Here is a 24,681-nt window from a genome sequence, read left to right as displayed (position 1 = left end):
GACTTCTGAAGCGTGAAAATATGACTTCAAACTGCAGTTTTACTTAGCCTTCTATAGGGGTAAACTTTAGCAGCAACATCCTTATATTCTTTTTTTCTTAGTTCTCTAATATTACACAGAAGCAGGAATAGATGGCATTTTCCAGTGCCAAAGGGTCTACTAATATTTATGAGGCCATTGTACTTGTCATGGCAGGAAAACATTTTTAATCTTCTGGAGCCTTAGAGTTCTTTGGGAGATAACATCTAAGTTTTGCTAATAAGCTTCACTCATGCTTGATGAATTTATACTAGCAAATAAGATTTGTGCCACAAACTTCATCCGCCCAGTGGCCATCTGGAGACTGAGAATATATTAGCCCTAATATTGAGTAATTTTGCTAATGTCCAGACTATGACCTGTAGCAGTGGGAAACAAAGCAACACGGACCCCCTTATGCATCCAAAAGAGATCACATTATCGCAGAAATCACTCGCCTTTTATATATATATAATTTATATAATCTCCACCTGACATAACTGAAACCAAACTGAGGCCTGACACAATTTAACAGAAACAAGCACCCATTGGCTGGGTCATTGAATTAATCATTCTAGTCAATTAAACTTCTTTGGTATTTTTTTAAGGATTAACAAGTATTTTCTGGTGTTTATAGAACATGCAATATTCCTCTCACAAAACCTACTTGAATACAAATGTTTATTCCTTACCTTGTATTACATCATTCTCATTAAAATGCTCCAAAAAGTTATAAACTTTTTCTGAGAAATTTACTGCCCTGGCCTATGGTAATAGTAGTATGTTAATTGTAAAGGGTTTTATTTAGGAGATATGTATGCCATAGAATATTATATTAGAACAACAAAATGCTTCAGCTTTGGAGGGAGTTCTTTAAGTCTTTAGATTTCTTCAAAGTCCATGACCTTTTCTTCTCCTCCCTTAGGGACAGATGCCAAAGCAATTCAGACTTTTACTCAGAGTCTCACTTTTTAACTCAGTGGAGTAGCAAAGCTGAAATAAAATATGTTGTAAACTAGAATTTTGTATTTCTTATTATGCACTTCATTAAACATAAAGTGTTTTTTTAACATGAGCATTTGTCATCTCCATGTCAGATTGCTTGAAGAACATGTTGAATTAACAGGACATGTTTAATGCTGTCCTGACAGAAAGGTTAATGAGAATTCAGAAGGCAGCAAGAAGGAAAAAAATACTTAGATGAAAACTACATAGAAGCAGAGTAAGTTGTAATTCAACAATTCAATACTGTCTTTAACAGTACTATTTGCTTATTCTGCAGTGAATGAAATTAAGAAATGTGTTGAGCAATTCCCTCCTTTGTTAATATCCCTGTCGGTTCATAGTGCAGAAGACCTAGAAGGTAGGTGCCCACTGGTTGAATTATTTTGCCAAAAAATGTTTGAGATGAGTCTTTCAGCCTGCATGCTTGGAAGGGAAAAGGATTTCTGTATGAGACTGCATAGGTCTCATGGCTGAGAATGGGAGAAGGAAAAGTGGGAATGAAGGCCAATGTCACAGTCACATCCTGCTGAGAGTGGGTGCTGGTTTATGGCTGCTGCTTTCTCCCATCACTTCCCTTGTTCAGCCAGCCCAGCTACACCGAGGGCTGAGAAGGGGCAGAGAAGCCTTTGGCTCCCTTGCACTTATCCCTGACACCTCCAGAACCTGCATTTTTATATGACTTGCAGAAAATTCCCAAAAGTTCCCATGCCTGCCCCTAAAGCTGCAACATTTTTCACTGAAGAGGGTGATCAAAGCATAAACAACAAAGTTTGACTAACTCTGTGTCCTTGAGCTGCCTGTGGCTGGTGACCCGCCCTGTGCTGTGAATGCTTTTGGGCAAGAACACGCCCTTTGAAAGGAAGTAAGCAGTAAGTGAGGATTGCAAATACAGTATTTATTCTTTTTGGGAAAGCTACCAATCTTGATGATGGTAATCACAGGTCTGCTTTTCTAACTTGATTAGAATCACAGTTGTGACTGCCAAATCAAACAAATTGGCATGTGATGGTCGGAACTTAAAAAACCATCAATTACAGACACTCCTGCACTAAGGACAACCTGATTGCTGCTGGTGTTAGTCCCACTTGCCTATTGTACATTTGGTGAGTAAAACCAGTATACTTCTTTCTGCAGTCAAGGTCAAAACAGGAGAAAACTGTTATTTACATGGTGAGTCATCTGATACAGTTCAAGCACTGAAAGTTGTGTTCTTGAAGAGGAAACAAGAGCATCTTAGAGTTTATTGTGCCAACTTTCAGCTCTTTATATAAGCTTAAATACAAATATCATTTGCAGTAATTTTGTTACCTTGTTCCAAGATTGTTGCCTGCATTCTGTTAACCTGTGAAATTCCTTATTCCAGTATTCCAGTGATGTAATGTAATAGCTGTAAAAAAAGGTGATTAGCTGCTTTTGGCTAGCTGGCTTGTAAGTTATATGTATTTCAGGATTTTTTTTTCCCCTAATCCATGGGCTTGAGAGGAACTAATGCCTGAGATGCTTCAAAGTTGTGGTCTTAAATGGTCTCTGACCTTCCTGAGAGCTACCAGCCTCTTAGCGTAGGAGAAGACTTTTACTTCTTTTCAGTTTCAAAATTCACATTGTGAGAAACAACCCCTCACTTTCAAAAATTTCAAAGATCTATTAAAAACCTTAACAAAACACAATGAAAGGTCTGAATAAGGAAAAATCCCACAGTCTGTCAGTCAAATCTTCCTCACTGTCCATTGGTGGAGATTGCTTTCTGGCAATTTGATTGGAGGTCAGGCGTTGCCATGCCACACCCCCCAGTAACATCCCAAATGTCCCAAATGCGCCGGCTACCAAGGCTGTCCCATGACAACAGTACAAGGGGGAGGGAAAAGGGAGCTATGTAGAGAATAAATCATAATAACATAACTATACATCAGTAAAACTTCTCTTAACATATGGTATTCATCCCCTAATTGAGAGAAGCAACCATCATATTATCCATCTATAACAATATTTGGAGCTTTTCCTAGCAAACAGCTTATATGAGCCATTTGAAACATCAAAGAAGGTGTTTCTTGGCTTGGGTACATCTTTAATTTAAAGCAGATTTATTAAAGGCCAAAACAGGATAATACTGCGAAAGGATTAGCTGTGGTTACTTGATTTCTGAGCAAACAGACTAATTCTGCTTTCTTTGTATGGGTGTCTTTCATAGCAAGTCCATTCAGTGAGCATTGAACTAGGCCTGGGGTTTGGTTTTTCCAATTTTTTTTTTTTATTTTTTTTTTTAATTTCTTCTTGTTTCTATTGTGTTCTTTAGAAATCAGAAACGTTGCTGAAAGCTTTAACTTCAAAGCTTAAGCCTGCTTACTCTCCCTTGGTTGCTATGCTCCAAAAGACATTCCTAAAGCTTCTTTGCTAGGAACTGTCAATTGTTTTGTTTCAGTGCTTCTTAGCACTGGAGATTCAGTTTGGCTTTTGTTTTGATTACAAATTAAAAATTCTGAGAAGTCAATTAAAAAGCAGGCTAGCATTCTTAGGACTTCAGTCTTGTTGCTAGTCTGAAAGCAACCAGAGCAGGGGTACTGCAGGATGCTGAGTATTTTATATTTGTACTTACACTTCAGATTTGCTCTGTCTGTAATCAAGAGACAAAATTCTCTCTCTAAGACCTGAAAGTTTTCGGGATACATTTCATAAATGCTTTTCATATGCATTTCATAAATCTGTAACAAGCAATGGACACTGCTGGGGCCACATCATGGTCAGTGAAACCTGTGCAAACTTAGTGTAGTTCATCTAATAGATGTAATGGATAGGATGGAATGACTATTCTAGAGAAGAGGATTGGCTTCCTGAGATCTGTTATCTGTTATGTTAGGGAATAAGGAGCTACTTGGGAACAGAAAAAACACAGACTGATTTTCACCTCTCACATCCACCACCAAGTTGTCAAATAAGCCAGGGTGCTCTCTTACTGTATCTCCATCCTTTTCCTCCCATCATTTTCTAGAAAAAAAGTACAGTGAGTTCTAAGAAATGATAGTGCAGGATGTACAAGCTCCAAAGAGCACAGCACTTGGTCTGACCCTTGTTCTCTGTCTCTCCTGGAAGCCCCCCAGACCTTTGTCCACACGGATTATGAGATGTTTCCAGGTACTTCCTCCTTCTCCCCAATAATTTTATAACATGGGCCCTGGAAAGCAGAAAACTTTGTGACCACAAAACCATAAAATGCTTTCGGTTGTAAGGGAATTTAAGAAGCATCTTGTTCTAACCCTCTCATGAGTGGGGATACCTGTCACTAGACCAGAACCTCATCCAACCTGGCCTTGAGCAGGCATGGGCAAAACAAGACTCCAGCTGTTACTCAGTATTTGTGGCAAGGTTGCTAGAGAAGAAATGGGCAGCAGAATAAATTCAAGACTAATTCACCAACATTTCAAGAGCAGAAGCAGGTGTAGTGCAACTTTTCTTTTTTAAAAAAATTATTTTTAAATTTATGATTTTTAAATTTAGATGCATAAGAGAGAGGGTTGAGCTTATCACACTCAACCCTCCTGATAAATTATATCAGGATTTATCTGGGCTTTTCCTGATTTTTCAGTCCCTACAGCCATAAGTGGTTGGAGTCTCATCTCCAATCACATCCTGTTGGGCATCAGACATCCCAAAAGTAACTGCAAATATAGTACTGAATACTTTGTTTAAAATACTTTGGTTGATAGGGAGAGTTGACAGATTTTTGGGATGCTAAGATACTGCCATCATACCAATTGCACAAGAGCCTTCAGGGAGCATGCCTACCCTTTATAGTGGTCACCAGCTGCTGCTTTTGGTCCAGGTTTGGACAGATGGGTGTGGGAATGACTGTGTAGATGGAGCATTGCCTCATCTGAAATCTGAATTGGTGTAGTCACCTGGCATAGCTAAATTGCTGTGTTTATAACGTGATTGACTGGGTGGAGACCCTGTGCTTGGGGATCTGAATGTCTGGTGTTGCCTTCCCTCTGCCATATGCAGGTGGTTGTTTAGCTGGTAACAGGAGCATCAGTGTGTGCACAGAGCCACAGATCGTTACCTCTTGATTATGTTCACGTTATCTGATGTGTCGTCTCCATGAGAGAAATTAAATTGCCTTTAGTAATTTGAAGCAAGTAAAAATGACAAATCATTGTTCTCATGTGATTGGTAAATGGCTGCAGAATGAGAATGAGAATGCATCTCAATTACATGGCAACTACATTTCAAGCAGCATCGATCACTCCAAATCTCCTGTTGTTTCCCTGTGATTTTCTTTACTTTTAATCTAAGATGGCTTTGGTCTATTAAAGGGGGAAAAAAATGTAGCTTCATTCCACTTTGAATAGTGCTATTAGCTATGAACTCTCAGCTCATGATTATGAGAAGTTAGAATAGGGAATAATTTCATAGAGACAAAGGCAATACAATATAAATATAGAAATGAAAGAAAACAAATGCAGTAGGAAAGTGAGTTTTAAAGTCCGTGTCTTGAGATATGGCAGACTAGTGTACTGGAAAGCAAAAACTCCCATGTGCAACTAGGAAATGCTCATCATCAGTGACCTGTCATGCAAATCCTGCAGGGAGACAGCAGAGTAGACATTTAGCAACAGGAAAAGCTTTTGTGACTGAATACAGAGTATAAATATGGGGTTGAGTGAATGAGCATCATCTCCTTTGCACCTCAACTCCTGTATTTGTGCACAAGAACCAGCTGGTACAGCTCAGAGTGTCAGCATGACCTTGGTACTCAAAAATGGTCACCAAAATCAAAGTGCTGTAGCCTTTGCATGGTATGTAACAGGAGGAGGATGGGAGGAGAGCGGGGTGGTTTGCAGATTTAAGACAGGGTGGTGCTTTGTGTTAAATCTCAGTGAGAAGGGAGGATGGGTGTCTTTTTTTATATAAGGGACAGAAGTGCTTTGTCTTCATTTCTCATTTAACTCATCGTAGTCTAATCAGCCAGGGAAGGAAAAGTTGAAATCAGCATTGCATAAACGTTTCAAATAACAAATTGATTCTCCTGTGCCACGTTTCAGCTCTGTTTGGTCTGTACTTCTCCAGTAAGAACCCAAATTTCTTACAAGATGATAAACCAGTTAAGATACACCCACATACACCCCTTGACCTAGGGTGTTTCCAGAACTGGCATCAAAATTACTTATAAAAACAAGTTCAATTTCTTTATGATGCAGTAGACTTTGGTTCCTGGAACTATTTTCTTGCTTGTTCATGTAATAGGGGACAATTTGTTTTCACTGTCACATTGCATTAATAAATGGTCCCTTGAATGTCCTTCACCTCCACATCAGTGTAGTAACCTTGAATGCTGTATCATCTAGCTCATGCAATCAACTGCATTTTTATAATTTCCTGCTTCACATTGAGCTGATTGCCACTTGTTTCTTGGGGCAATGTGTTTTGTATTAAAACAGAATTTGTGCCCTGATGGTCTGTTCAGAAGTCCCCAAATTAGCTGATTCTGCTCTGTCTGCAAGGGCAGTTTGCAGCAATGCCAGTACACCATCATTTGCTTAGTTTGCAGCCCTGCCAGTCAAACACTGAGATGGTTCAACATGCCTACAAGCAGTCATCCTACTTCAGCCATCAGTCACTTTGGTTCTTTTTCCATTTGTTAATGAAATCTTTAATATTTACCTTATGAATTATTTATTTATTAAGTCATGGACTCCTCTTAGGAGCAGAGCTGACCCTCTACAAGGCAATCAAGCTCTGTGTTTTCTAAAATCACTCTTTGTCTTTAGCTGATGAAAAAAAGGAGCTCCCTCTGTTCTCCTCCTGAGAAGCTGAAGGCTATTTTTAGAGAGGTGTGTACAGTTCTAATTATAATGTAGAGCCATAAAATAAGAAATTAATGCCATCTTGAATTACCAGTTGCAACTCAGCTTCTTCTTTTCCAAAGCCCAAGAATCAGTTGTTTCTTCTTGGAAGATGAACTGACTTTCTTGTTGCTTTGAAGATGGTGCTTCATAGTTTAAACTTATTCTGTATTAGTGAAAAAACATGTAACTTTCTGATTGTATATGGCTGGGATTTAATAAAAAAGCAGCTAAAAATTTTAATAATTAAAAAAAAAAATTGTTGCATTTTAAAAATCTTAAACCTGGCAAATCTAATCTTAAGGACCTGAGCCATGTGCTTGGAGCATGTGCAGTTGCTGATGTGACTGCTTGACTTATCCTGATATTTAAAGGTTGCTGGGATCTCATGCTTTCCTTCTGTTCCCTGGTAGTTTTACTCAGAGGGCAAAGTCCTGCAGCTTTCCCTCATTAGAGCTGCAGGATTGCAAAGGGCAGAGTTATGCACTCTGGATGAAATTCTGGTCCTTGGAGCTTTGCTATGTGAGACATTTTGATGTTACTCCATTTGGCTGCATAAATCTATTCAGCCCATTTAATATCAGTGGCTTGGAACCTGGGTGTCTTCCTTCTTGACCCTCCACCTGGAAGCTGTTCTCTTTTTCTAGCAGATTATGAACCATCAGCTTGTCAGCTAAGTGTGCAGTGAGAGACATGCTCAAATATTTGTTGTTTACCTGAGATATAATAAGGTCCTTCATGTCATTCCTTGCAGAGAGGGGAATTTCTGAGCCCATCAGCTATAACATCTGCTTCAAAGCCAGAGCTAGCACACATTTTAAAAAGGCTTTAATATGTATTTACACAATAGATTGGTTGTGTTAATTAGAGTTTATTCCACCAGTGGTATGCATGCATAAGTCCCATTAATATCAACACCAGCTATGTATTCTCATAAGGAGAACATAGCTCCTAATTAGAGCTCCAGGATTTTAAGATATCTTTGTACAGCTTTTATTGCAAAGATTAAGTGTTGTGTGCTCGCCTGGTAGCTATTCTAATAGGAAAAAAAAATGTGGGTTTTTATTATAATTATTTTTTTCCTCCAGCCTCCCTTTTATTTTTATTGCAATAGCAAAGCCAGTCCCGTCCTGGAGCAGTGCATGAGCAGGGCAGGAGGCCTGGCAGTGGGCAGCTTTACTCTGTGAGCAGAAGGGTGCCCAGAGAAATGAGATGACTGCACCAGGTACTAAGAGTGTTGGTCTGGCTGTGGAACAGCCCCTAGTGCCCACAGAAAGCCCAAGTGCTCAGTCCTGGGGACAGAGCTTGGCCCCTATTTTCAGAGCCCACCCTGAGGCACTGTGTCTCAGGGCAGCCCCTCTCCTTCCCAGCACCCAGGAGTGTGGGGCTCTGGTTTGCAGAGCAGCAAAAGGGCTCAGAGCCCACGGCAGGGAGGGCAAGTGCTAAGGGACCACACAGCCCAGAATCCGAGACTCGCCTCAAGACTTCACACCAGTGTCTGGTTTTTTTAATGAACGTGAATTCATGTGGTTGGCTGCTGTCTTTCAATCCTTATTTCAGGTTTTACAGAGCCTGAAAAGTTTGGAGAATTCCCATTAAAAGTTAATGTATGTGTTCAGCAGGATGCAATGGGAGCACACCATCTGACATTTCTTTCCGGATTTGTAGAGAAGATACTGAAGCTTTTTTTGTTGTGACAAGTTTTTAAAAAAAACCCACACTTGATCTGAGTGTGTTCCAAATACTGTATTTTTTTTTTTTTTCCATCTGATGAAAACTGGAAGCAGAGGCTTATAAAGAAAATACTGATAAGAGTCCCAGCTAAGGAAGCAATGGCGAACACTGCTCTAAAGCTTGTAAACAAACAACCCCTCTCAAAGGGGTGTCTGAATTCCAATGGATTCTAATTATCTGCTAAGACAGATAGGTAGGAAACACTACTGATACCAAGAAACTCTGGACTAAAAATATATACATGCTATAATTTTAGGAAATTTTAACTTCTGCCTGTGGCAGCTAGTGGGTAAAAGATAAGGTAGAAAATAATGAGCTTTTGTTATTTGTATGTGTAGTTTTGAAGAGACATATTGTGAGTGAACAAAAGATGCACCATAAAACAAACACTGCAGTGAAATCATTCTTGGTGAAAATGTAAAAAGCTGTAGAGTGCTAAAAATGTAGTGTCTTCCAGGCAAGAGCACTGCTCATCAACAGGTTTAGAGACACTGCCATTAATATGATGTAATATCTCAGGAGTTTAACACTTAATTAGTATACTATAAAATTTAACCTCCTGTTTCAGTGTTCACTCTTTCTTAAATGAGACTTCCTGTTTATCTTCGTCAAGTATATTGTCTGCTAATTCCTACATACCCTCCTGTTTAATTCACATTAAATTAATGATAGAAGCTACAGAAGTTTGGAACCTAACACTTTCTCCTGTATTAGCATGACTACAACAAATTTTCAGCTATAGATTTTTGGCTTGTGAATCAATCAGGAGCTGGTGTTTGATGATCCTTGTGAGTTCCTTCCAGTTCAGGATGCTCTATGATTTGATGCCCTAACACCAAACAGGGGTCTCAGAGAGCCTGGGTAGTGTTCTCTCCTCATCCCCTTCCCTGGAGTTTGTTATGGAGGCTGTGAGATTGCCCAGGATTCTGTGAGGGCTCTGTCTTCTTTGTGCCTGATGAACAGGAGCAATCCTGGGCACACAGGATGTCACAGGCCTCCCTGGGGCACCTGCAATTACATCTCAATGCCACTGCTTTGCTACTGAAAGGTGCTGTCAGGGCTTGGATGTGCTGCTGCACCTGTCTGCATTTTAAGCAAATCCATGAGTTGCTTGTGTCAGGATGCAAAGCTCTTCATGGCATTAATGCACTGGGCTGTACCAAGACGTCCATTAAAACATTCAGTAGTCAAATATACAGCCTTTCAGAAAAAATCACAGTAACTTATTTCACAGGATTACTCATTTGAAGGTTAGATCAAAACCTGGCTGCCAGGTTTTGGCAGCCGAAATAAAGGCAGAGATACACTGTTTTATTATATCATTAAAAAAAAAAAATCCAGATTCTCCTCTAGTGGGAACTGGAGGCTGGAAACTAACAGACAAGAATAAAATAGCTAGGAATAAATTTTATGTAGCTATTTTCTTTCTTCCTCAAATGTGAATGCTTATGCAAAACACATTGCTGTAGATTCACTGACAATAAAGAGGGAATCATTATACGAGTAGTGGATTCTCAGGGGAACACTTTAACCAAAACACACTCTGCAGTAATTTCCCACATCTTAGTTGAATAAATTAATTTATGAATTTTCCATGAATATGTTCAACCATTTCTCCCCTCATATACTTTATTGATCTCTGTATACATTTAGCAACAAATAACAGAGCTGCTTTTCCATTTGCAGTAAAATAGTTTAGAGATGTTTATGTGGGCCTTGGGGTTCAGAGTAAACAAATGCAGTTCACACACCAGGGAGGCTGCAGAAAAACACAAAGCTTGCACAACCCAGGGATCTCTACTAAAGCATCTCAGCAGAGTTGAGGCATACCCAGTCATATCAGTGGCAAAATGAGTCCCCTGAAATGAGAGGGACTGGCCCAAAACTGTGGGGCTGTTCCCACTGAGTCCTGTGCACAATCACTGCAAGGAGCTTTGTGACTCGTGTCTGCAAGATGTACAATGTCCCTTTGGTGTGAAAGACAAAGTTTTTCCAAGTACTGTGTATCATTTTATTGTCCATGGTCTGGTGAAAGCCAGCAGGCTCCTTAAAGCTGTAGATCCAGTGGCAGAATAACCCAAACAGTGATTATTGCTCTATATCCTTACATATTAAGACATCCTCTGTGGCCACTCTGCCTCTGAATATCACTGAGTGAGGCTTAGGCAAAGTCATTAAATCAAATGTAGGTTATCACAGTGAGTAAGCACACCATCACATGCAAAGTAAGACATCACCATGTTTTCCTTTAGGGAAAGAATAAAGACTTACCTACATTAGGTGTTGAAAAATCATTTGTATTATCCTAATTTAATATTTAAAATTATGGAGTTCTTTAATATTCATCCCCCAACACCAAACATCCCAAACAAGCATGGTGGGAATATAATGTGGTTAATCATGGGTGTAAACTTACTCACACGTGACTGCAGCATTGTGATCTTCAAGCTTTCCTGCTGGTCCTCAGATAATACAACCAGTTCAAGCAGTTTATTTTTTTGGTTTTTTGTCTAGCTTTTTGGTCGTAATTTTTATCAATTGTCTAGAAAGCTGAGGAAAAACTTGGTGTTTCTAAGTATAAAGTTATTCCTTTCTTAACTGCAGATAATAATGGGCTTGAAATAGGCTGGTGCCATCTTAAAGACTGGTATTTGAAGTATAATTGCTAATGCTTAGATACATAATTTACATTTATTATGCATAATAAAATATGTAAGTAATTGATGTTCTGTAAGGGATTGAATTATCAGCTCCAGCTGCAGGAAGATTTATGCCTGTGTTCTCAATAACATATTGACTATCTGAATATGCTGCAGAAAGTCATTGCCTTCAGGTCTGCACTCAGTGTTGTCCTTTCTCCTGTTCTCCTTCTGATATGCTCTCTCTTGTTTCTGTGCTCAGTGCAGAGTGTATTTATGGAGTAAACAGTTGAAAAATAAGTACATATATTCCCTTCAGTCTTGTGAGAAATTGGTGTAAAATGTAAGCTAAGCTTGCACATGTTTGTGTGTGGCCGTGCATTTTCTAAATGAGAAGGGCAGGACATCACAGAGAGCATAGAATCACCCTGATGCATTGAAGGTGAGGATGGTGGGGGGATAATGACAACAGAATGGGATGTAGGCATAGCATAATGGTCTCCTGCTGCTAGATTGAACCTTGGGCAACAATGAGCCCTTTTAACAAAAACAAACACAGGCAAAGCCAAGATATTTGCAGTACTTTCAAAGCAGGAGGTGTTTATCTTGTAACAACATCCTGCTCTGTTCTCTTGGCTCCCACTGCACTGGAATTACAGAGGATGATGCTGTGGGTTTCAGCAGTGGCTGTTGCCCAGTGAGCTCCAGCTGCCCACTGGATCCTCCGTGGTAACACCATGGTCTCAGGCACCGTGTCCTTCAGTAACACGTCATGTCCCAGTGGGTAAACATGTTGGACTGCTTTTAAATGAATCAGAGAATTAATCTTCAATGAAACTCAGATCAAAAGGATTTTGCAGCCCAGCATTCCCATTTTCCTTGGCAGGGGGCAGTCCCTTCAGGGAGGACATCCAGCCTGGGCGCCACAGCAACACTCCCCTGTGTATCAAAAGCCCTTGGTTTCTGGTCTTGTAAAAGCAATGCTTGAAGAAGACAAAAAGTGGAGCTGAATTTGGTTCATTAGGTATCAAGCCAAAGAGAACACTTGTGTTTCTGCAGCCCTGTGCTGTTATCTTTCACCTGATTTTATTACTACCTTGGTCCAGTGTCCGGACCCTGGTGCTGCTGGACACAGAATGGGGGAGTACCTGTGGGGTAGTCACTGAAGAGAGGGCAACTGCACAGGCACAAAACTCTTGGAAGAAAGTCAGAACTAAAATGTAGGTAATGCAAACAACAAAGGCTAGGAATAGTCAGTGTTATCTTATAAAAGTATTTGCAGTAGAGACTGAAGTTTTGCAATCTATCCAATGCCATTACTACTGATAACACAATTTCTCATTTAATCCATAGCTGCTATTTTATATCTTGTCCTAATTAGTATTCTTGTGGTTTTTTTTAATGCTTCTAGTGCAAGATGGAGTTCCATGCATGTACTTCTGGCAAAACCATCACAGCTCGATGTGAAGGGCCCTGCCCTTGCCTGCCAGGACCTGAAAGTTTAAAACACAAGATGGAGAAGACTGGTAAGTTGAACTGTTAAGGAAATCATGGCAGATAATTTGGCTCCTGCTATGTATAAAAGTGTAAGAAAGAGTTTTCTTAACTGGCACATTTTCTATGTAAGGCTTTCTGAAAAAGAGATAAAGTGCATCTAACCATTTTCTAAACAGGTAGTGCTTTCAGACACCTTAATTGCTGCAAAACCAACTCCTACTTGAGAGAGTCTCATAGGAAAACTAAATTCTAGCTAATGAATCTCAATTTTAAATGAAGGCATTTCAAATGGAAATATTGAAGAATTGTAGAAGAAAGTACAAAAGAAAATATATTACTTGATGGTTCATTATTTTGTGAGTTAAAAAAAAAAAAAACAGTAGACTGTGTTAACTAAAAAGTCATTTAAAGTTGCACATGTACTACATGGGACCTGAATTATCATTTAAATCTCTATTGTTATTAATATTACCATTAGAAGTCAAATACATATTGAATGTACAGATGTATCTGTATTCATGTATAAATCTGTTTCAATAACAAAGTCATTGCAAATGATGCTGTATCAAACTGAAGGCTGGAGTCTCAGCACAAATGGCCTTTTTCCCTGCCAGCTCTCTGGTGAGTTCTCTCTGAGGGTCTGAAAGCTTGGTGAGCTCATTCACTCAGGTCTTTTCCAAGGAAGCAAGCACAGCCTGTCTCGGAGTGATCTCATCCGAAGGGAACTGGTTCTATCAGAAGGGAAGGGACTGACTGAAAGGAGAAGTCCAGCAGGAGGGGAGGTGTCACAGCCAGGTTCTGTCTAAGTTTTCTCTCTGATATGAGGAAAGCCCTTTGGAAGAAAAAAGTTGGTTTCTGTTGCTGTGGTTTCTTGGTACCAGTGCAGATGTTCTGGTGAGCTGGCTCAGTGAGCATGAGCCTGGATTTAGGCCTGGTTTAGAATCCTGTTGTCTCCCCTCTCTCAGGATTGCAGAAAGTTTAACTCACTGGCTGCTGCTGGACTCCTGCCTGTATTGGGAGCTCACAAAACCAGTGGTGGTTAGTCAGGGTTTGTTCTGTCATGTTGAGTAATGACATGTGTTTATTATTAAATTATTATTAAATTATGTATTGTGCATCACATGGAGTATAACAAACAAGAAGCTTTAACAAGGGCCTGTTGGACCCAAAATAATTGTGAACCTCTGTTCACTCTTACTCCTCCCCACTGTGGACGTTTTACAGGTATCAGGCACAGAAACAGGGAAAAAATATTTAAACATTTAATGTTTAAACATTTCTTTTGGTTAGTTTAGGCCCTGTCACCTCAGCTAAGAACACTGGTGATCCTGCTGGTGGTTCTCCCTGCACACATTGTATACTCTAGCACAGCACCAGTTTTTATATTAGGCCTCCATCTACTTTGTAGATCAAATGTTAGTCCATCCTACAGTTTGAAAATTCAGGTTTAATTAAATATCCTTCTCTGAAAATTGCAGACATTTTTCTGCACAGCTCTCAAACTTCGACCAAGTGTTGTAAATGGCAGTGTTCTGAAATAGATATATAACTGTACTATCACTTTGTGTGGCTTGAATCTTTTGGTTACAGAATGCCCACTGATAAATTGCCTTATTCATATTTTCTATTTCTTGTAGTCCTTATCAGGCTACAAGAAATATTTCTTTTTCTCTGCCCTTTCTATTTCTCTGTCCTTATCAGAAAGAGTATCAGATTAATAAATCTTCAGTGACATTTCAAGCTTACAATTTCATTCACACAAGAGAAAAAAGATTCTAATAACCCTTATCTTGATAAATGCAATTTGACAGGGTATATGTATTCTGAAACCCAGGCTTTTGTTTTGCCCAACTCAAACTTTAACTCCAGCCAACAAAGCATTAATTTAATGAATTGGATGATCTGCAGAGCAACTTTCCTGAAGGCTTTTTCAAGAGGCCAGACTTGAACTAGCAATGCTCCTGCCATTGCCCTGGTGACATGGATATTATTATTGTTATTGTTATTGATTACTAATATTAAGTACTGAAATGTCCACAAAAGGGTTTAGAGTTGAGAATCAAATAATCAATAGCAAAGATGCTTTATAACTTGCTTTTCTTCTGGATCTCTGTGCCAGTAACATTTCAGTTAAAGATTTCCTTTATCTTCCTCAATCTCCTTTCTTCAGACATTGTCTCTTCAGTTGACCCACTGAGTGCAATGGAGTCTCAAACTGAATATTTCAGAGTTTGTAAGTCTTCTAACAAAGTGCTCCCAGGAGTTTCCACTAGAAAACACAAATAAATTATACACACTGGCATAAATGTTATGCAGGTACAATTTTAGCAGCATCTGAGCAGGGATTTGGAATTGTGTGTGTCTGCCCTTTCCAGACTGGGGCTCAGTCAGCTTTCTTTAGTGTATGAGGAAATTATGAATTGTAGTTGCTGACCACAAAAAAATTTCCAGAGTCTGCGGTTGCCTTTTGTAAGATTCCTTTTTCTGCTGAGCAAAGAGTGTCAGCTGGCTTTGGAGAAACAAGCCCTGACCAATGGCTAAGGTGATACAGCAGTGCTGAGTTCACAGCTGGATTCAGTGATCTGAAAGGTCCAACCTAAACCATCTGATGAACCTGTGTGTGTGTCCTGGGGTGACTGTGATGTTAAACTGTGTGCCCTAAACCAGGACAGTGAGATGGGCAAGTCCCTTCCTTGACAATAGACTCCCAAATCTGGCCATGAGAGCACGTCAGTGACCTCCTCTTCATCAGGTGCCCACATCTCTGAGTTGGGAGCTTCTGACTAGAATGTTGGTTATATGGTATCTTAGTGCTTTCTCTAATGTTCACACAAAATTATTTTATTTCCTCATATGCTACAATAATATTATTCATATTGCTGAATTAGCCTAAAAATCAGTAGTTTGATTTCTCACATAAAAATTCACGTGAAAAAACTTTGCAGATCACTGGGATTCATTTTTGCTCCTTATTTAGTTGCCAGGTTTGTGAAGTGTAATGTTAAGTAGAAAATGACAGAGAGCTAAACCTCATGCCTTATACAGATAAGCCAGTGGAAAAATACTAAGGAGAGTAACAGTGCAAGTGCTTCCAGCAATATGGGAATGCAGCTCTTGGAGCTCACATATCAATGTTTTTATACCTATTACACAACAAGGTTAAACATATGTGGTTGTGAACTTCCAGTTTGAAGACAGTTTGCATTAATCTTCGCATATTCGTTCAATCATATTCAAATATTATTCCATGATAAATTACTTACAGAAATTAAAAATTTAAAGGAACATTTAATTTCCAAAGTACTGTAATTCTAAATGTCATGACCTTTTTTTTATACGCTTGTGAATAAAATTGGCAGCAGCATCAAAGAAAAGCAATCTAAGTGTATGTGCTCAGACGTAGCGATGGACTGCAGTGTCTGAGTCTTATTCCTTCCCCCTCCCTGAGCTTCTTCGAAAACATACCAGCTTTGAGGATGAAAATGAAGACTAATAATCAGGTTAAAAATTGGAATTCTTTTTACAGTGCTAAATGCTACTATGGAAACATTAATAAAATAGCACAAATGCAAGCAAAAGAAAACTATGCCAGAATTATTACCTTTAATGGCAAATAACAACAATAAAATCTTTCTACCATAAAGTTAAATCTTTGAGGAGATGGCAGGATCATGTTCTTCATTTTCTTAAATGGAATTTTGAATCAGTATCTGAGAGGTAGAAAACTGGTCTCTGTGAAGGTACTAATGGAAGATTTTGGAAAGAAGACAAGGCCTAATGCTTTTACTCTTTGCTGTTTTAGGCCCATTTAGATTCCTTTGATTTATCCAAACACTTGATATGCTTCATTATTCACAGCAGTATCCCAGGTTTACAATATGTTTCCATGATAGCTGCTGATTTTCAACTCTGCTACCCAGAGACAGAGGTTGAGCTGTAAACTGCCCTGAGGTTAGCTGTCCTTCCAGAGTGTGTATGCCTTTGATTTAATACTATAACATGAATAAGGTTATAATTTCAACAAAAGAAAAGGACTAGAAACTGTCTCTAAGTGACAGAAATTATTTAAGGCACAGAACCTTGTCTGCTGCTGGCTCTTAGTACTACTTTGCAATAGCAAGTAGAGTCCTCATCAAGCATCAATCAAGAAATTATTTTTTAGACTGAATGAAGCTTCCAAAAAACCCACCATAAATAACTTCAGATAAGAAACAAAACTGTTTCAGTTCTTCAGAACCTCCTGGCAAATTCATCCCTTGAATGTGCTGTTCATTCTATCAGGACACCAACACAGTGCAATGACTAGGGTGTCTCTTGGCAGGTGTGAATTTGTGGTTGCAATAATGTAGTTCTGTCAACTTCCCCCGTTGCTCTGTGACTGTGGTCTGTGTTAGGGGTGGTAAATGTTTAACAGCCTGTCAAGGCTCTTTCTGACCATACCTTTTCTGTGCTTTCTGAGTGCTGTACTCCCAACACACCAGACTTCATTTGTTGCCATCAGGGTTGCAGAACCACTGGAGCATGAATGGATGCAGTAATTCAAAGTAGGTTCATCCCTGTCTGTGCATTATGTGCTTTTGACCTTGCAGAAATGCCCAAGGCAACTTCTAAGGAAATTCTATTATCTTGATAAGGGGAATATAAGGTCAATAGGCAGAAAGAAATATATTCAAATATGCCAAGTGTTGTTTAAATTTCTGAGAATCAAGGGAATATTTTTAAGTTGCAGGAATAGGTCTTGGCAAGCTTGATCAAGAATCTGCATTGTTTAGGGTATGAATTGTAGCATTTAACTACCAGCTCTATTGGGTGTGATGGATGAGAAAGTCTAATGTTCCTTTCCTATATAGAAAGAGCACTCAGTGCATGAAGTTCATTGAAAGAAATCAGTCTTGTTTCCCAAATGAGTTCTATCACTTCTTGTGTCTGAATCACTGACAACTAAAATAATTTAAAATCTTGAAATCCACTTTCAGCAAATATTTCAGCTTCAAATTGCTGTTCACAGGTTTTCATAATTGCAGAGTATATAATTCTAAAGTTTATGGAGATGAAGTATGAGTCATGATCATGGTTGATTTGAAATTGGTGCAGATTCATCAGGAAATATTTCCTTTTATGGCTTTAGTTTTGAAAAAAGGCTCTTTCTGACACTGAATTTCCAGGTAGATTTCTAAGTTACTTACTTGACTCTCAAACTCTAGGAATGATAAAACAAAAACACTCCAAAATTAAAGTTAACCAAGCTGCAGTATATCTCATGAAAACTAGGTGGGTTTTCTCCTCTGGACTTCATCAGTGAATAGTAGTTTTGTTAGCTCTAAACTATGCAGGATCTGATTTTTTTGCTCCAAAATTTTCTGTGTGAATACTACAATTCAGTTTTTTAATTTGTTACATGATGTAATGAACTTACCCAAGTAAATCCAAGCTATGTTGTTTCTGTAAATAATAATTACTATTACCAATACAATTTTTCTTGCTTGCAAGATTTCACACAAGCAGATCAGTTTTTATTCCAAAAGCATGGAAAAGCATCCCTAAAGCATGAAAGATTCACTCTTTTCCCTTCTGAAAGATACTGTTCGTGAGTAGTGAAGTAAGACTGCACCCAATTAATATTTGATTAAAGAAAGTCAGGAAGCAGGCTGATACCTCTGCTCCCCATGCATGGCTGTTGGTGTCACCCATTTCTCTTGGAAGCAAAAGCCAATAGCTCCAAGACTGAGCCAGCAAAATCAAGCTCTTGCCAGTGTCAGAAGAAAGAGCAAAGCAGTCGTGGCTGGAGGGCGTTTTGTTCTGCTTCTTGACCTGACATGAATCTTCCTTTTGTGCACAGGACAAAAGCAAGAGCTGATGGGGGAAAGGCCAGTTATCAAATTCATGTGTTTTTCCTGTTCCCAAATACAACTGAATGATTGTATAGTTGGACACCACATAATGTGAATTGCAAACTTTATCATTGAATAAACAAATCTAAATTTCTCTTGCACCAGTATATGAGCACCATATTTTAGCATGTGGGTGCAAACAACCATAATGGTATGATTTAAGAGCTCAAAGCTTTGCAAAGGAAGAATATAGAGAGATTTCAAACATCGTATCTAAAATCACTTTTCAACATGAGAAAATACTTTTGGATTTTTCACCACCATTCAGTATACCCATACTGAGGTTCTGAATTACATGTAAAAAGTACAAAGTCCATTATACAATGGAAATGAAATGCAAATTTTCGGGTTGTTGTATTTTCCATCATAACTGTGTTTTAAAGGAAAATCAGCCCAAAAAACTTGGTTAGGCCTGAGAGTAAATTTAGCTTTGGCTCTGTGATACCTCAATGCTTTTTTTACCGAGGAGTATGAATTAAAATATTTTTATGCATTCAACAGTTATGCACAGAAAGCACTCAGGTGCCTATGTGTAGCCTGCTTTGACATGAACTTGAAAAGGAGACAGAATTGTCCCCTGTAGAAATGTTGTGGTTTGATCTGGCTCTAAGTTTTGGAACTCAGTACAGAAGCATTGATTGCAGCAGGCCCCAGACAGATAACAAGTTAGGGGCAATACAATCCATTGACTAACTGTCACTTTTTCAGCATGATCTTCTATGGATTGGATCAAATTACAGCAGGCTCCAAAATATAGCAGACAACATCTGCTTTAGAGGCAGCATGGACAGAAAGGAGGAGCAGGCAGCACTCGGAGCGTGTTGTTCTCTTTGCTGCTTTCAGGTGCTTGCTGGGAGGATGCTGACTGTAGCAGCAACATCCCTGTCAGCAGGATTTCTCCTTTTGGTAAATGCATCTCTTTAGCAAGCTTACATGGCAAGAGAATAACGTTGAGCCAAAATTCCTGACATAATTTTCAAGGTTGAACCAGGACATGAGACAAAATTCCTCATCATTGCTAAATAAGGACTAATCCCAGACAGCAGCGGGAGACAAGAACTGCATTAAAATAACTGTGTTGTGGTGTAATTATATTAAAAACAGTAGGATATTCTTTTCAATCCTTTTGAAATCTTTTGAAAGAGAACTTTTAAGGCTGTGTTAATTCCCTGGCAGCTCTCTGTAGCTGAGTCAAGTCCTTACGTTTTCTCAAGCATTTTTAGTTGTACATTTGCCCAGGCTTAGCAGTAAATACAGGTTTCACCCCTTCCCAGGAGTGGTCTGAAATAGAAATAATATTGACAGAATTGATTTGGTGGGTCTCATTCATGTAACATGTAGCTATGGATTGCTCAGCTCCACATTAAATTCAATACACAACCCAAATCTAAATGGGCCACAGGTCCCAAGGGCAGTGTAGGCATCACCTGGATCACTGATCCTGCACAGAATTCCAAAGGATACTGGGATGCAAAAACCCACAAAAACAGTGAGAACACACTGAGACAGCTCAATGGTTGTTGGTTTCTACAACATTTTTAATACTGCATTAAAAAAAAAAAGAAGTTAAAATGGCTATTGATTTCTTTTTTTTGGCATAAATAAAAGGTTAGAAAATGACAGACATAGTAAACACTTTGTGTCAGCAAGTAACAATAATTTTCAGACAAGAAGTAATTTGATTTTGGATTGCCACCAGAAAACTATTGAAGTGGCACACTCTGTTAATAGAAACACCATCTAGTAACAGCAGGTGTTTGTGTGCTGATACTGATAATTAGAGCACTAAACTTTCTCTCATCATAAACGAAATCAAATAAATAAGACTGGTTCCATATAGTTTTTTTCTCATGGATATTGATTTATGCATTTTTTGAATATTTTGCTAACATTTACTCAAAGAAAAAGTTTGTAAAATCTCTATAAAAATGTCAGTGAAATAAATTATAGCACATGTCACTGGTGTTGATGCCTTAGAGTGGCAACCTAAAAAAGAGGCTACACAAAATTAAGAGAATATTTAATTCTGGGTATTTAATAAAGGCCTTCAATAGGTGCACCTTGGGCAGTCAAAAGCCTCCCAGAGGTTACACCCAGGATGGACAATGGTCATGAGTATTTCAGATAAAAGTTTGGTCTATTTGTATATCAGGGATTAATCCTCCAATTACAGCTTCAGGTAATGAACTCATATTCCTTCCCCAGTTCACTTCTGTTTATACTTTTCAGGGCCTGAGACAGTGAGGTATCCATGAGTCCCAGGCCTAGAGAGAAATAGTTTTGTCTGAATGAAATGGGAGAATAGTAACTTGACAGACTATGAAGCTTTAGAGTTACACACTAAAGCAATACAGGCTCTGAAAAATGCAAAAGCTAAATCCTAAGGCATCAATGTTAAGCTAAAACATCCCAGTGTGAGATGGAAAAAAAAAACAGAAAACCTTTTTAGTAAAATTCAGAAGAAAATAAGACTGTTGATGTTTCTAATACATCTTTTTCTGTTTTCTTGGTTGTTTGGTTTTTTTTTTCTTTGGTATCTTAAGGACTAAATTCCATCTTTAGTTACTCCAGTATAAATTTGGAATAGTTTCATCAACGATGTTGAGCTGGTTGGTTTTGGTTAAGTTATTCTGAGTCTGTAGAGGTATAAATGAGTATAGCCTAGAGATTAATTGATCATTCCAGACAGGTTGTAACTTTTTATGCAGCATTGTGGCAAATTAGTTCTTGGTTTCTTCAATTTCTAATTCCTTATTAGTGCAGGAGAAGGGAGATGGCATTTGTGATATCACCACCTCATTCCAAATATATATCCTTCCATATTTTATAGCTTCCATTGACCCAACAGGGACCTTTCTACATTAATTTTCCTCTGAAGAATTGCTTTTTTTTTGTAATTCAGTTTAATGGACTGCATGTAAATCAAAAAAATAATGTTATCTGTTTTCTCTACAGCAGCTGTCTTAGATGTGGGCTAGAATGAGAATCTTTACTAAATTACTAAAATCTGAATGATTTGGCTCAAGTCCATCTCTGTCAAACAGAAGTCCAGCATCCACACGAAAATACTAAAATATCCTGCAACACAAAAAAAAAAATATTGGAGAAGCTTCTAGGCAACCACCATAGATCTCTTTGCCTCAAATATTAAAATATCCATGTTTTAACATTTAGTAATTTTTTCAGATATAGGGTCAAACTCTGAAGACTGAGTTGGTCACTCAGAATTTAACCTTCCCTGCAGGTGTCCTGATGCAGCCTCTCTGGACCAGTCCTTGGGATTAGCTTCAACAGTCAAACCTCAAATTTGGAGCTGAATTATAAATCCTTAGACCTTGCAAGCATTCAGACAAGCTTTTCTAATAATTCTAATTAATAATAACATACAGAGTGGTTAAGCTTATGTCTAAGCAATCTGTTTACTCTAGGATGATTTTAGCTAAATAATAAATAGCTAAATAATAGCTAAAAAAATAATAGTTAATAGCTAAAATAGATAATTGCTAAAAAAATGTAGCCTTAACTACATTTCTCTAATATTGTATTCCAATTTCATTAATAGTTTAGAAGACTTTGTTTATGGGGAAACATTTTCCTTTATGAGAATATACTTTATACAATGATACCATTATGTGTTTGGATTGCATAATTTATAGTCTTGGCTCCATCTTGCTTGTCTGAAGGTGATTTTACTATCATTGTGACCTATTTTCCTGTTTGTTTACAAAGATAATTGGTGTTCAGGTGTTATTGGGCACATACAACATGCAAAAATTGTCCAAATTTTAAGTATGGTTTGTAGCAGCAAGTACTTGCTTATCAGACAATCCCTGTCAGCAGGAAAAATGAAAACTGGGTAAAATAAAATCATGTCACTGTCATTTCAAACAGCAAGTTGCCTGTTACAGAAGCCTCATTGATCATTCACAATTGAAATTCAGGTTTAAGCTCTCAGTTCTTGAAAAGGTTGCAAATGTTCATGAGGAGTTTAAGATGCAAAAGAAAAAGCAAGAAAGGGATACCATCTTTTGAAAAATCCTGGGCATCTTGGTTGAGACCATCAAAACTGGACTTCATTTGGGAATGTGAAGTGCCAACAAAATATACTTATCTCTGTCTTTATTGTGATTTTCCAAACACTTACAGTACATGGTTGTTTGTCTCTGTAATCACTCACTGTGAAAAAGCAATGCCCACGTATTTCTCAAGTGTGTTACATCCTCTGCTAATGTTATACAATAATATTCAGGTGTGGCTAAAGCAATAGTTATATAAAAAAAGGTGCCTCATTCTGTTTTGTTATTCTCACAGAGGGATTAATTAGCTCCTGCCTGTGTTTGGTTGAAATGAAACCCAGGAAAACACCAGAAACAACTTTGTATCCACAAGTCCCAGTGCCCAGGTACCAGCATAGCCCATTTCTGATGAGAGCCTATGAAAAATACTGAAGTTGCAGGGACAGTTTGCAGACCTTGAGTTTTTCCATGCACAGAACCCAGTGTTTGTTTCCAGCTGATCCCATCCAGAGAAGGGGAGATCCTGCAGTTTCAAACTGCAGTGAGATTGTGCAAAAAAAAAGCCTTCCCTCATTTGCAGTCCTTTCTCTGAGCCTGATGGGCTGCAGAGGCACTAGAAGAAGCATCTCATATATGAAGCACCTTATCTCTAAATTAGATTAGTGCTGGGCAGTGGAGACTTAGTTTGAGGGAAATTGCCAAAGGCACAAAACTAACCAGCGTTATGAGCTATATATCATGCTTCCCTTTCGTTTTAAATATTGACACTAGCATTCTGGACATTATAAATAAAAAAATCTTCCATAAAATCTTGATACTGTACATTTGAGATTGTTATATGAAGCTTATATATTAATCACTTTACTGAATTTAGTAAAATCCTATGAGCATGTAAGAAGTTCTGAACAAAAAAATATATCTACAGATCAGAATTTGTAAAACACAGGTTGTTTTTACCAGCAAATACAACTTTTAAGTGTTTTGATTTGGTTTTTTAATTGTATGAGGAGTATGCTATATCGTGGATAGAGTAAGTGCATTTGAGAATGCTGTTACCCTGAAGGCAATAAATGATTAAAATAGATTTTTCAATAAACAAGCAAGTGGAAGGAATTGTTATCTGTTCAGTTTACATTGTGTCAAGAAGTTGAGTTGTTTTCAAAAAATACTGGACAGTATTTCAATTTTATTTTAAAAAAGTTCCTTTTTGTATTTTCAGTTGGATGTCCTTGAGAACTGGAGCAATAGGAATGAGAAGAAGTTCATTAGCACAAAGTACATAATTACACACTTGGGTTCTAATAATATGAACATCTGGTTTATATGAGTGCTCTCTAGTTGGAATTGTTTAGAGGAGGAAAGGCCTCAGTGTGCTGGTTGGTCGAGGAATAACTTGGAGCAGCTCTGAGCTGTGAAAAAGACTTATTTAAACCTCAGGGATGCCAGGAGAGGCATCTCCAAAAATATTTCAATATTTTACAGGGCATTGGTAAGACTTTGTCTGGGGACTTTTTTGTATACTCAGATCAGCAGTGCTCTATCAGAAAGAATTTTCCAAGATGAAATAGGAGACTGAGCCAAGTTTTCACTGTTTTAGTCTAGAGATGAGCCATTCCTGTCACAGACTTCTCTGTGCTGGGTACAAAAAACAAGTAAAAAGTCCTGTCTCCTAAAAGTTAACTCTACAGCACTACTGAAAAAATGTGCTGCATGTACTTTGGAGAAGCTAAAGGGAGAAAGAAGCCTGGTATATGTATTTAAATGATGCTATAAATACAGGTTTAAGACAATTCTTACAGTAGGCATTAAGTGAAAAAAAAAGTATTTTTGCACATAATTTTTTAGACCCTTTTTTTTTTTTTTCTTCTAGTCATATAGTTTAGGGTGTGAAATGAATGAGGAATTTGAGGAAAGGGGAAAGACATCTGCTACTTTAAGGGATTTTGGAAAATGAGAGCTCATGGCAGCACTTGACACTGCCAAGGTTCTTGCTTTGCAAAGGCAGCCTTGCAAATGTCTATCCACTCATACCCAGTCTGATTTT

The 24,681-nt window shown here is 38.3% G+C and overlaps 1 protein-coding gene across 1 annotated transcript in view; it reads left to right on the top strand.

Moving 5' to 3' along the window:
• The window catches only part of SPOCK1 (SPARC (osteonectin), cwcv and kazal like domains proteoglycan 1), a 274,227-nt gene that overhangs the window by 202,257 nt on the left and 47,289 nt on the right, over nucleotides 1-24,681 (top strand). The window contains exon 6 of the mRNA XM_086851450.1: nucleotides 12,645-12,759. Coding sequence (XP_086707576.1) covers nucleotides 12,645-12,759 — 115 coding nt within the window. The remainder of the gene's footprint in view (nucleotides 1-12,644; nucleotides 12,760-24,681) is intronic.

This window comes from Cyanistes caeruleus, chromosome 15 (genome assembly GCF_971803275.1).
Source record: "Cyanistes caeruleus chromosome 15, bCyaCae1.hap1.1, whole genome shotgun sequence".
NCBI classification, from domain to species: Eukaryota; Metazoa; Chordata; class Aves; order Passeriformes; family Paridae; genus Cyanistes; species Cyanistes caeruleus.
Note: the sequence above shows the minus strand (reverse complement) of the source record. Positions and strands in the feature narration are given on the sequence as shown.